This window comes from Anthonomus grandis, chromosome 13, assembly GCF_022605725.1.
Source record: "Anthonomus grandis grandis chromosome 13, icAntGran1.3, whole genome shotgun sequence".
NCBI lineage: Eukaryota > Metazoa > Arthropoda > Insecta > Coleoptera > Curculionidae > Anthonomus > Anthonomus grandis.
In genome coordinates, this window is record NC_065558.1 from 17,076,294 (window position 1) to 17,090,052 (window position 13,759).

A 13,759-nucleotide genomic window follows, 5' to 3' on the forward strand; every position below is an offset into this window, starting at 1 on the left:
TTGTCAAGGTAGCTCCGATGGCGGCAGATAGCAAATAGATGACAAGAGGTTCGCCTCTTTATAAGTGAATCATTTTGTATATTTTATTTTTGTTTACTATACAAACTCAATTAAGGTACATGTACAGGCTTGACTTGATGTATAATGTCCTATACCCAAATATAAGGTATAGAGAAACTCCCTGCATAACCAGAAGTGATATATATTGGAGATATTTTAGTAGAGTTAGTTCCTTTAATAATACTACACTGTCAAAAATTCAACATTTTTTTATAAATGGTTCTTTATATATAGACTTTATTATTTGATTCTTGATGGACTCGGTATACAGTGCTGACATAAAAAAAATTGAACATTTTTTTATCAAACGAGAACAAAAAAATATAGTAAAAAATGAATATAATTATTACATGGAATTTTGACTTTTAGCCACGGATCTGATACATAAAAGAAAAGTTTCTAACTCCTAGATTTCTTAAACTCCTTTGGAATTGAAAGACCTAGTAATATTAATTAGCTGGAAATACTCTCTATTTGAGATTTACTTAACACTATGCCAAAACTGCAATAATTTTGTACATACTCCAAGACAAATCAAGGGTAGATAACCAATAATGCTCTAAAGCTCTCATCGGTTTTTTCCTGTATATTTATTTCTAGGAAGGACATTCTTTTATTAATGTAATCTCCTTCCTGAACACAGTTATGGCAACTAAAGCATTGTCACCAACATCTGAGATAAATCCACGAGCAGGATGATCACATTTTATTGCTTTAATATTGACTATTACTGATAGGTAAACCTTTTCTTAAAATAACTGTTAAATCATCATCGAGGAAAAGTAAATAATTATTATGGATATTAGGCTTTTTCATACCAAAGCAGTTACCCAGTACAAACGGATTTATAAATTTACCACTATTATAAATTTGTCCTAGAATTGTCCAAAAGTGGATACTTAAACTTATAGATATTGGTAAATTATTAACATTTACATAAATCTATCTTATAAATATATCAGAAGTTTCATCTAGGCTAAATAACTTTTTGATTGAACTGAGTAATGAAGATTCTAAACCAAAATAGTAATAAGTTCCTGGTTCCATATATAAATATTGTTTTGCTCACGAGCCATATAAAGATGAGTTCTCGGATCAGTTTTCAGGTCAGCAGCATAGAATTAGAATCCTTAAAACCTATACTTCTACAGGAATCAATAACCTAAGAACGTAAATCATCCTGAACCAAAATCTATGATTTTTTATTATAACCTGTTACAATTGTGATTTTTTATTGTAACTTAAAAGCTATCAGTTTGTAACAAATCAAAACTATATACTTAACTGGTATTAAGAATAAATGAAGAGTGGAAATTAGAAAGGGCCTAATTGCCTTTTTTCCGAAATTCAGTTTTTTTACATAGAAACGTTCTATGTGCCATGCTTTATGTCCTATGAAAGGTTCTAAGTGCCAAAATTACATTTTTACCTTTATAAGAGTCTATATATGTGGTAATAATACATTTAAACACTAAAATATACAAAAAGAGATCAATAAAGTCACACATGCAGAAAATAATTTTTTTTAAATTATTGGCACACTCAGACTATTATTACTCAGCTATAAACTCAGGTTATTAAAAAAATAGTTTTATAACTTTAAGTTTCTTATTGCTTTGTGCATTTTTTTACTACTTACAATTATATTAAATTTATTTATATGATTTTATCTGCTGTTTGACTTTCACTTGTTTCTATTAATAATTTTTTTCTATGCAATTTTCAGAATCATAATTTTTTGCTATAAAAAAGCATATGTTCTCTTTAGCTTATTTTATGAATAATAACACATGACATGGCTATATATAAACATGTTTATTTCTTAAGAACAAAAAAAACTTGTAAGTATATACAGTCACAACATCTCTACTTTCCTTTAGTTTTTTTCTTATTCCTGTTTCTATTTTTCACATTGGTCACCTCATAGAAATTGCTACCAATCTTCTTTCTCTTCTGAGCCCTCTCAATGGCCCTCTTTTGTTTGCTAGTCATTTTCTTTGCAGAGTCTGTTTTCTTTGTGATCTTCTCAACTTTAAAGTCCCCACTCGCAGAGACTGCATACTCTAGATCTTCGGCCTCCATGTCAGAATAAAAACTCATTTCACTTGAGCTGTCTGAATGAGCATCTTCCTCTGCCTCTTCCTCCTTCTCATTCACCTGACTGTTATTCTCCTCAACATATTCATTAACTGCCTTTTCAACATCTTTAATAGGTTCCAGCTCCTTGACATCTTCACCTTCATAACTTAATCCCACTCGAATTTTTCTGAAATCTTGCACGACATTTATGTCATTTTCTGTTTCCTCTTTTGGTAAGCCAGTTTCGAATCCGGGGGGACAAACAAAAAATGGCAACTTGCCTCTTTGCCAGTCATTCAGGATCATTTTCGCAACACTGGTAATATCTGGCTCTCCACCCTTTAACAACCTGCCAGACCTCTGAGCCATCTTTTCCAGGAAATCAATTGGGTCTTTCCAGTCATTTACTTTATAGGTTTTTGTTATATATTCTTTTTTAACTCTTTCTAAAACAGCTTCAATATAATCTTCAGGATTGTTAACCAGCTCCACCCTCACTACTCCTTTTAAGACCTTTTCTGTATCAGTTTCTGCTGAGGGGTAAACTACCCCTGGGCAATCTATCAAATAGATCCTCCTCATTAGTGTAATGTATTGCCAAACTTTTGTCTCTCCAGCAATTGGAGCTACTTTGCATACTTTTTTGCTTCTGAGGGTGTTTATGATGGATGATTTACCCACATTTGGGTAACCAATAAAACCAACTGAAATTTGTTTCTTATCAATGTGAAGCTTAGCAAATTGCCTTAAAAGATTTATTAAAGAGCCCTTGCCAAATGGATGAGTTAAACTTGCATGAAAAGCCACTGTGGGATATTCTTTGCTAAGTATGGCAACCCACCTTTGTGTAACCCAAGTTGGCACTAAATCCACCTTATTTAATATAAAAATTAAGTGTTTGTGAGGTTTTTCTGTTTTAAGATATTTTTCCAAATAAGATGATCTGGTTCCCATAGGGTCTCTGGCATCAAGTGTCTGAAGCAGCACATCAGAACTATCAATTACTTTATAAAGTTCATTCCAGATTCTTCTAGATTGGCCTGCTCCCATTACCCAGTCCCTTGGCATGTCTTTGACTCCTTCATTGTCTCTGACAATATTTGAATCCTTTTCATGGCTATATTCAGTTTCTTTTTTTTGTGCAAGTTCTGTTAACTCATCCAACCCTCTTACAGCAATACTTGGCCTTTTTCTGCTCTTCTTTGGACCAAAAACACTTTCAAAACTCTCTGTATCTAATAAATGTACCCTGGCATTCTTTGCTTTTTCATTTAACAAAGTGATTGGTAATGTAGTTGGCTTCATAACAACTTGATAAGGGTTCTTTATTGCTGCCCCCAATTCAGTTTGAAACTTCTGCAAAGCATTTTGAGAGATCACTCTACTGTTTCCAAACCATTTCTGATTTGGTTCCACTCTAGCTTGGGTACCAGATGGTAGTTTACCCTGGAATGGGGCTGGAGTGAGAATGTTACCTTTCTTATCCCTTTTTGCCTTGAAATTTCTGTACATTTGTAATCGTTTGATTGTGCCTTTTGTACGGGGCTTCGCTACACCTTTTAAACTATCTGTCGAACGTTCCGGGTTCATTGAGTGGCCGGATCTGTTGAAGCCCTGCTTTCGGGGAGCTCCCCCTGTGGATCGTACTTTTGGCATCTAAAATGGGTGATAGATCTAAGTTCTTATGGATTTTAAAGAAAATGTGATCAAGTTACTTACTTTTAAAGCTGTTTTTCACTTACAGTAGAGGTAAATAAAACGGGAGCCAAATAAAACCATGAAGTGTAAAACTGGTGTTAAAAACAATGGTTGTTGTTTGAGTTCGGTAGAACGGATTTTTAAGAAAATTTCTAGCAGCACGAGTATTGTGATTTCAGTTTAGTCATTTAGAGCTAATTATATATGTGGCAGAGAAAATAGTTATGAAATCAAAATTAGTTGCCGGTAAATAAACTATTCAAATATTTAACAAGACAAATAATTTAATTCCGTAAAATATTTTTTTTTAAATATAATTCCGTTGATGTCTATTAAGATACTCCAGAATAAATTTTATAGGTTATAATATATTAATGACATATATGTCATAAAACAGAGTTTCAAACAGAAGAATAATTACGGAATATTTAAAAAGTGGTTTATAGTTTAGTTTAGTTCTTGTAGTTCTTAAATAAAATATATTTCAAAGGGATTTGAAAACCAAACCATTGATTTTATTAAATGTTATATCTGTTTTTCCTCGTCTAACTGGTATATCTTATAACAATGCCGCCAACGTACCAATTTGTCAGATCTTAAATGTCATTTTCATTCGGTATAGGTTATGTTTTTGTTATTGTTGTCAGCATACTACAAGAAACATATGAAACAAAACTGTAATAGTTGCTCTATTTTTGTCAAAACGATCTAAAATGTTTAAAAAACCAGTAAGAATAAAAAGTAACAACCAAGTTAAAGGTTCTGAACGAAAGGGCGTCAAGGACTTATTCACCAAAACCTTCCCCAATGCAATTGAATCTGAAGTGAATTCAATTTTCAACAACAAAAAAGAAGCCCTTAATTGTCTCAAGTTGGTAACTCACGACGAGGAAGTTCTCCAAGTGTACACTATGCAAAAGCAACCATTATTCTTTACCGTCAGAGAGAAGCTGCTTCCCACAGTGTTTTTACTATGGAAAATGCCTAATTTAGTTCCAAGCTTCACAACACACCCACAAGTAATGACTTTTATTAATTCTGGTGCTGATTTAATGCTGCCCGGGGTGGTCACACCTCCTCCCCACACCAATTTGCCAAAATATGGAAATGTTTCAGCAGGTGATGTGGTTTATGTTAATTTATCTGATAATAAAGCGGCAGTTGCAGTTGGAGTTGCCAACCAAAGCTCATTTGATATGGAAAGGTCTGGTGGCAAAGGAAAAGGAGTTATTATTTATCACTACCTAGGAGACCATTTGTGCCAAGTTGATGGAGCTGGTAAAACTCCCAAACCTAATCTAGGTCCTCCAGAATGGTTGAGTTTAAAAAGTTATGATTTAGACTTTCCTGCTTTGGGTGAAAAACCTATTGAGGTCATTACTGATCCAATTGAGGAAAATAATGAATCTAAAGAGGAAATTATTAAGCAAGAAGAAGTAGTTCCTGAGGATAATTCAACAGATTCAGATGAGCTTTTGCACTATTGTTTCCTTGCATCAATAAAATACTCTAAGTCTCTGACATTACCAGTCTTAATATCAAACTTTTTTAAGCTCCAAATGTTGCCAATGTGTCCTGAAGGGTCTACTCTTGACATTAAAAAGACCTCTTACAAAAAGCTAAAGCCTTTTCTAGATGAAATGGCAGGCACTGGTTTGATTACTATAAAAGAAATTAAAAAGGGAGTGGAGGCCATTACAGACATAAATAAAACCCACCCAAAATTCAATGAGTTTTATTTAAAACCTGAATACAGACCAAAAAGTGACAAAGAAGAAGTTAAGAAAACCACAGTGACAGAATCATATATTATTACAGCCAATGTCTTACCTCTGTTTCAAGCAGCGGGTTATCATAAAGGGGATATTATTGATGGGCCAAATATAAGAAAGTATGTCACTGAACATGTAAAACAACACAATTGTCAAGTTGAAAATAATGTACAGCTTGTACAACCATCAACAGAGGTATTGAAAAAAGTTTGCAAAACAGATAACCCAGTATCATGGGAGGAGATTTTTGAAAAGGTTTGTGAGGCTATGAAGTCCTGTTTTAAAGTAAATGCTGGAAATGACCAAATTTTAAACAAAGGCAAAGTGTCTCCAATTATTATGAGTGTCTCTGTGAGGTCTGGTAACAAAAAAGTCACCATAATAGATAATTTGGAGGTGTTTGGAATTAATATTAATGAGTTTGCCAAGGAGTGCCAACATGGGGTAGCAGCTAGCACTAGCATAACTCCAACACCACCAGGGAAGAAGTGTGACCAGTTATTAGTGCAAGGAAATCAAGTTGTTTTTGTACATAATTTGTTAACAGATAAATATAAAATACCCAAGAAATACATTAGGGGGTTGGAGCTTGCTCCAAAGAAAAGAAAATGACTTATAGATTTTTAATATATTTATGTATATTGGATATAATTTTTTGGATTTTTTTTTGAGGAGAAGCTACAAGGATGGTTACCCTCTAGCTCAGTTGTAGCAGAGATATAATTATTTAAAATTTCTGTGTAAGTCAATTTGACAGGAGAGACTGGAATTATTATACTTTTATTTAACTATAAATAGGAATCATAGGCATTTGATCCAACATTTGGTCATATTCATAAAAATCAACAATTTTAACTTAAATGAATTTAAAACTTGCAGAATATTGGTTCTTACAAATTAGGGAATGTATTTAACAATTTTTAAATTTAGATTTATTAATTGTATAAATAAAATATAAATTTTCACTGATGGATTTGTAAACATTCAGCCTTAAAATAAATCACACAAACATACATTTAATTTATTTAAAAGTAGAATTGTCAGCAATAGACACATTTACTTCATCAATGAGTTAAATAAGAGTTCATAAAATGGTGCAATTGTTGATGATGATTCCTAAAACTAGACAAGCCAATGCCCACAACTTCAATATCCTCATGGTTGATAATATTTAAGGTTCTTTCGATAGGGGAGTGAGTGGCATAGTTGGTACTGCGAAAAGGCAAAGCAAATAGTCGGTTTCGTCTCAAGAGTCTTGAGGGGACATTGAAACTAATTCTACCGAGAAGGTCGGAGCATACAATCAGACCATTAAGAAGCTTAAATACAAAGGTCAAATCAACACGAATACGTCTTTCTCTCAATGTTGTCATAGCCAGCACTTCCCGTGCATCATCATAAACATGAGCGTTCGGTATTTCCAAATTTAATTTAAATAGACAAAATCTTAAAAACTTATTCTGAATCCTTTCAAGGGCCAGACAGCTGTTCATGTAATAGGAGGACCATATCATTGAGCCATACTACAATAAAGAAACCACCAAAGACATGTACACTCTCTTACAGGTCTCGACTGATAGCTCTCTACAGTTACGCAGAACAAAACCCAGAACCCTGGAGCACCTAACCACTATATTATTTATGTGTATATTAAAATTTAAATGATCGTCAAAATAAATGCCAAGATCCTTGATTGTATCAGAATACTGAACAGGGCTTCCCTCTATATTGTATGATGTTACAACTTTTTTACTTCTTTTGTGAAAGCTAATTTAATTACATTTCTTTATGTTTAAGAATAAGATATTGTTGATACATCAATCATTTAGCCTATTCAGATCATTCTGTAACAAAATTTGGTCTTTGGGAGTCTGGATTACTCTATAAAATTTCAGGTCATCTGCAAACAATAAAAAGGCACTATTTTCAAAACATGTAGCTAAATCAATAATGAAAATGTTAAAGAGCAATGGTGAGGTACACCAGAACATACATTGATATTGCTGGATCTAGCACTACCCAATCTAACCTGCTGAGTCCGGCCTGACAAGAAGCTTGTGAACCAGACAACTATATGATTGGAGAAACCAAACACTCTAAGTTTCTCCTGCAAGAGTCTGTGATCGACTCTATCAAAAGCCTTAGAGAAGTCTGTATAAATCACATCCATCTGACATCCCCTCTCCAAGGCATCCAACAGATCCTGCTGATAGATCAACAAGTTAGTGATCGTGGATCTGCCCGAACTAAACCCATGCTGCTGATTGAGCAACAGCTCCTTGCAAGTGTGTTCTCCCCTTTTTAAATACTGTTCATTCTGTTTAATGTTATGTATAATTTTAATAATATCAAATGTGTTCCCACTATGGTAAACTTCTGGGCTTAACTGACAATTAGCACTAATGATGGCTCATACGCCGAAAGCGCTCTGATAAGCTTTTTGAAATAAAATTGCTCTGAATACATCTGGTTTGATTAATTTGTCTTGACCATAATATTCAAGTGGCAATGATGCAACAACAGCCTCATGATCTGATAATCCAGCATTTACCGTATTGCATTTCACACTTTCAGTATCAAAAGATGTACATACATAATCTAGAACCGAACAAGAAAAGACAGAGAATCTAGTAGGCTCATCAACATGCATAAACAAATTAAAAGAATTTAACAAAATAGTTAATGATTGCACATTGGGATCTAACTTATTTGAGTAATCAATAATGAAGTCTCCTGTTAATAATATTGTTGAATTAACTGAGAATTGATTCAGCAACACTTCTAGACTCTCAAAAAAATCTATAACATTTGTGGATGGTGACCTATAAATACAAATTACATAAACCTTAATTATTTCAAAAAACACAACAGAAAATTCAAACACTTTGCCCTGTAAATAAAAATTAAAGCTGTCAATTTTTTCACTTTTAATTGAGGGGCTTAGATGCTAAGGGGTACAAGTGTCAAAATAATGTTTTTGAAAAAATCGAGGTAAAAGTTATTTTTTAATAAAAAATTCTGCATTAAAGCAATTATATACAATTTTTTTTACAATATTTTCATACATTTTTTTTATCTTACGGTAAAAACTTTTTCAAATTTTGAAGTATTTGTTTTCATAAAAAAAAATTAGAATTTTAAAAAAACGTTTGCACTTGTACCCCTTTGCATAAAAATTAATACTTGTTTCCCTTTGCCTTCAAAGTAATTTAAAATTTCCAAAATACAAAAACAAAAATTAAATTAACTCAAATATATTTATTTTTTAGAAAAGAAACATTTTTTTTATCGTAATCTGATTCCAGGTCTTGTTCGATATTTTCTTCATCCTCCGAGGGAACATCCACCTGGGCTTCCTGAGAGGTTCTTTCAACTTGAAGCATATTATTGCGTTGGCGAGTTAGAACTTCGTCGTGTCTTAGGTTGCGGTAAAAATCATGGTGTATCGGGGGTACAAAGGGTAAAAGCTCCAAAAAATTCTTACATTTTGGAAGCTTTATTTTAACGGGTCCTTGGTGGAGAGGCGGGAGTTCAATCGCCGAGGGAATTTGTGCAGGTCGTCCTATCCTTTTCGTCTTTTTCAAGTCAACAATAGCAAAAGGACATTCTTCTATCAGTGTGTCCTTAAAAAATAAAGTACAAGGTGTCTGCTTTTCAAAGTGAAGCCATTGCATTTTTCGAAAGCCCTTTACATTATCATTCATAATATTGCACAGGGAGCAATACTTTTGAAGTAATTTTCATTCATTTTGGTAACCAAGAATTTCTTACTAGACTTTGCTACAACATCCATCCATTCAGTGGCGACAAAAACAAACGATTTTTCTTTCTTTACTTTTTTAATGAGGCCAAAGTCTTGGTCACATTCCATGAATGAGTGACCTGACACCAAAAATCTGTGATCTATAGTTTCAATTTGGGTATATAAACAATATAGTTACAAAATTTAATAATGTGCTTGTTTTTGTTCTGTCCCCATGCATTGTCACTAAACGCATCAATGTGTTTGACGGTGCGTGGTAAGCTTAAAATAAATTTTAGAAAACATGAAATTATTTCCCCAGCCCCTCTTGATGCCTCTCCTTCATGCCACATAAACATCTGTCCTTGACCCTTAGCAAGGTCATGTATGCCAAAATTATAGGTCCACAACTGTCTTAGGTAAAATACTTTGCTATTAGTCAGTAAAGGCGTCGGTAGGGTCTTTTGCAGATCAAAGCAAATGGCTACTCGATCAGCAGAATTTGCAGCTTCAGCTTTTGCTTCATTTTTAGCCTGTCGAGGTTTCTCTGCTTTCTTAAGATGAACTTCTTTATTGACTTTTGCCTACTTTTCTTTATTGACTTGACGTATCCACTGGTCTTCCGTTTTTTATTGTATTACTAAGCTGGTCACATAATGCACAAGTATCTGGATAAGGTCTATGGAAGCTTAAATTAAAGCAAGTATTAAAGATATGGCGATAATAGCTGATCTTTACAGGCATTTTATTGTGTTGATTACAAAACTCTTTGTACAGATCATACATTTTGTTGACATTTAAAGCAGAATCCAGATATTTTCGATTTGGATTATAATGACTTGGATTATAATGGCTCTTAAATTTGGAAAACGAGGTAATATGTTTTTTTACAAAGTTTGTTACAGAAATATCAAACTTGTTAAAAGGGGAATGTTTGCCTCTTTTGTCAGTGTGTGCTATACCAGTGGGAGAGTCAGATTTTTTTTCATAACGTTGGTAAACCGTTTGTTACTTATATTCAAAGTACGCCAAAAAAACTGTTTGCATACACGTTTCCTAGTTAATTTTATTGTTGTGCTGACCGTCTTATGACTTATGGCTCCTTGAAGTCTGCGGCGAGGACTACTTACTCCAATACACGAATGCAAAAAAGAAGTCTGAAGATTCCAGTTTTACAATTCCCAAAATTTTGTAAAAATAGCAAGTCGCTCATTTTCAGAAAAGTCCTTGCATTTATAACGACAGAAATGGGGATAAGGTTGCACTTGCTTGCAAACGTGAACTTCCCCTTTTTTTCCCACTTACTCTAGGCCACTATTTCTTTTTTTTTAGCTTGCAAACGTTTCCATTGTTCCGGATTTATCCTCCTTTTACTCGGTTTTCTCCGAAATGGTTGAATTGTCTGAATTTGCTTCAGTACCGTGGTTAGAACTACTTGAACTTGTTTCATCCTCATCAGAGCTGTATGGTAGGAAATTGATGTCGCGATTTGAATCATCTTGTTATTGATCACCTAAAAAATATGAGACTACAGAAAGAAATAGCAAACAGCAGCAGGCAAATTGCTAGCATACAAAAGAGCAAAATTATGCATAATTGCATAATGTACCTAAGTATTATTTTATAATATTTTTCTAGATTCAAAAAATCAGTGCTTTTTTTATATCCAAAATTTTGATCCTATATAAGTTTACTTGCAAGCTAGCATATGTATAGTCGAATACATTCTTTTGCGGGTCCAAGAACATTATTAATATGAATCAAGTTAAAAAGAGTGCCCTAAAATTCTGCATAAAATAAAAGAGGTTCCTGTTTTGCCAACACTCTTATTTTGAAGAAAAAGTTTCTTAAATCTAACACCATTTGCATAAGTTTAAACCCTAATTACAAATTAATAAAATCTTACTAACATCAACATGTCAATAAAAACATAAAATATTAACTCTGCAAAATTATAACCCAACTTTTTTATTATTTATTGCAATAAATCTTAATATTTATTTATTTTAAATCTTAATACTTTTTTTATTATTTATTGCAATAAAGCAATAATTTTTTGGAATCTTTTAATTTTAAACAAATGGTTATTAATCCAACTAGAATTTCAGCATCTGACCCTAGCTTACTAGATGTTATTATTCTCCCCAATGAAAATTTGTTGATAGGGCCGGTGTATCACAAGGATTTGCATAATATTTCTGATCATCAATTAATATACTGCTCAATTAATATTACGGTACCTTCCACCATTCCTAAGTATATTGAATACCGAAATTTTAAATATTTTGATTCTGATCGATTTCACACTGATTTGTGCAACTGCAACTGGTCAAATATTTTAGACTACGATAACGTTGAGGACAAGCTACAGTTTTTTACTGACTTAATAGTTGCTCTATTTGATATACATGCCCCTAAGCGTAGGATTAAAGTCACCAAACCCAAATCACCTTGGTTTACAGATGTTCTAAAGTTAATGAAAGCTGAAAGAAATAAAGCTTTGTCAAAGTATAAAAAATCTCGTGAGATCAAAGACTGGGAGGCCTATAAAACCTTAAGAAATATGTTTACCCAGGCTGTCCGCAGCGAAAAGAAAGCATATCTAGAATATGTGACAAGCAGCAAAAATGATAAGTTGATGTGGCAATCTATAAATCAATTAAATGTTTACAATAAAACAAAAAATAATTTTAATTTACCATTAAACCTAAATAGCCCAGACAAGATTAATAATTTTTTTATTGAGTCAGTACGCAAAATATGTCCCACTGTCGACCAAGACACAATAAATTACTATAATACAAACCGCGGGACTAATGGCAGGTTTAAGTTAAATCTTGTTACTGAAAAGGATGTTGAAAGTGCGCTATCCCAACTAAGATCGAATGCTGCTGGCGCTGATGGTATAACTCTTTCCATGCTTAGACTATGCTGTCCTCTTGTTATTCCATTTTTGACCAACATATTCAATACATCAATAGAAACGGGTGTTTTTCCATCTCAGTGGAAGACAGCTATTGTTATTCCTATACCAAAAACTCCAGGTGTAAAACAACTGTCAGATTTGAGGCCAATTAGCCTTTTGAGTGTTTTATCTAAGGTATATGAGCGGCTTATATATAAGCAAATGCTGCTTTATTTTCACGAAAATCATTTACTTTTTGAGGGCCAGTCTGGTTTTCGTAAGGGATTTAGTACAGCAACGGCCCTGCTCAATATTCTTGATAACATAATTAAGGCATCAGATCGTGGATATACGTCCGCGGTTGTGTTTCTCGACTTTAGCAAGGCACTCGATACTTTGGATCCAAAACTTTTTCGAGCAAAGCTGAAATATTATGGTTTTGAAGAAATAACTTTAGATTTGCTCGGGGATTATTTGGAGGGGAGATGGCAGCGTGTGTCTTTAAATAATAATAAATCTGAAAGTCTTCGCGTGGAGAGGGGTGTGCCACAAGGATCAATACTGGGGCCACTGTTGTTTATTATTTTTACAGCGGACATGTGGAAATCTGTTAGAGGCTGCAACCTAAGTCAGTATGCTGATGACACCCAAATAGGAGCAGAATTCTCAAAAAATTATTTTAAGGCGGCTGAAGACAGACTTAATAAAACGCTAAATAGCATATTAACATATTCAAATAATAACGGTTTAAAGTTAAATCCCAATAAATCCGCAGTAATGTTCTTTGGGCCAAATACCGGGTGGGCTAAATCGAATATAAAAATTCAAATGGGTGGTGTTGATATACCAGTGGTTGCGGAGTACAAGAACTTGGGAGTTTGGTTCGATGAAAAATTAAGATTTAGGGGACATATTTCAAGGGTTAAACAAAAATCCTATTTTTCATTGCGTAATTTATATAAAAGCAGGCAGTTTCTCAACTTCGGTAAAAAGAAGCAGTTATGTGAGACCCTGGTTTTGTTTCAGTGCAACTACTGCAACTTTGTCTATGGCCCTTGTCTTGATATGAGTAGTAAGTACAAGTTACAAAAAATACAAAACTCCTGCATAAGACTTATTTTTAATCTACGCTTAAAAGATCACGTCAGCCATAGACTAAAGGAGCTTCAGTGGTTAAGTATTGAGGACAAACAGCAGCTTCATTTTGCTTCTTTTCTTCATAGGATGCTCAAAACTGAATCGCCAAACTATCTATTTGCAAAAATTACACCTAGATCAAGCCTTCATAACCGAGATACTAGATATAGAGACTATTATGAAATTCCAAGGCATAAGGGAAGCTTCTTTAAATCTTGCTTTAGCTATACTTCTGTTAATTTATTAAATCATTTGCCTGGAAACATAAAAATGTTTAATCAATCAACTTCGACTTTTAAAAAGAAGTATAAAAGTTACCTTTTTTCTAAATACTAATCACTTTATTTATTTTATTTATTGTTTTTT

General features: G+C 33.4%; 2 protein-coding genes across 2 annotated transcripts; one reads left to right on the top strand and one right to left on the bottom strand.

Annotated features, from left to right (window-relative positions):
- Positions 1-1,860: 1,860 nt before the first annotated feature.
- LOC126743496 (nucleolar GTP-binding protein 2) lies at positions 1,861-4,016 on the bottom strand. Its single transcript, XM_050450623.1, has 2 exons — positions 3,859-4,016; positions 1,861-3,795 (listed from the first exon to the last, which is right to left on the bottom strand). Exon 2 carries the CDS (start codon positions 3,793-3,795, stop codon positions 1,927-1,929), a length of 1,869 nt encoding a protein of 622 aa, XP_050306580.1. The 5' UTR covers positions 3,859-4,016; the 3' UTR covers positions 1,861-1,926.
- Positions 4,017-4,454: 438 nt separating this feature from the next.
- LOC126743497 (eukaryotic translation initiation factor 2D) lies at positions 4,455-6,260 on the top strand. Its single transcript, XM_050450624.1, has one exon. The coding sequence runs from the start codon at positions 4,551-4,553 to the stop codon at positions 6,219-6,221; it is 1,671 nt and encodes a 556-aa protein (XP_050306581.1). The 5' UTR covers positions 4,455-4,550; the 3' UTR covers positions 6,222-6,260.
- Positions 6,261-13,759: the final 7,499 nt, after the last annotated feature.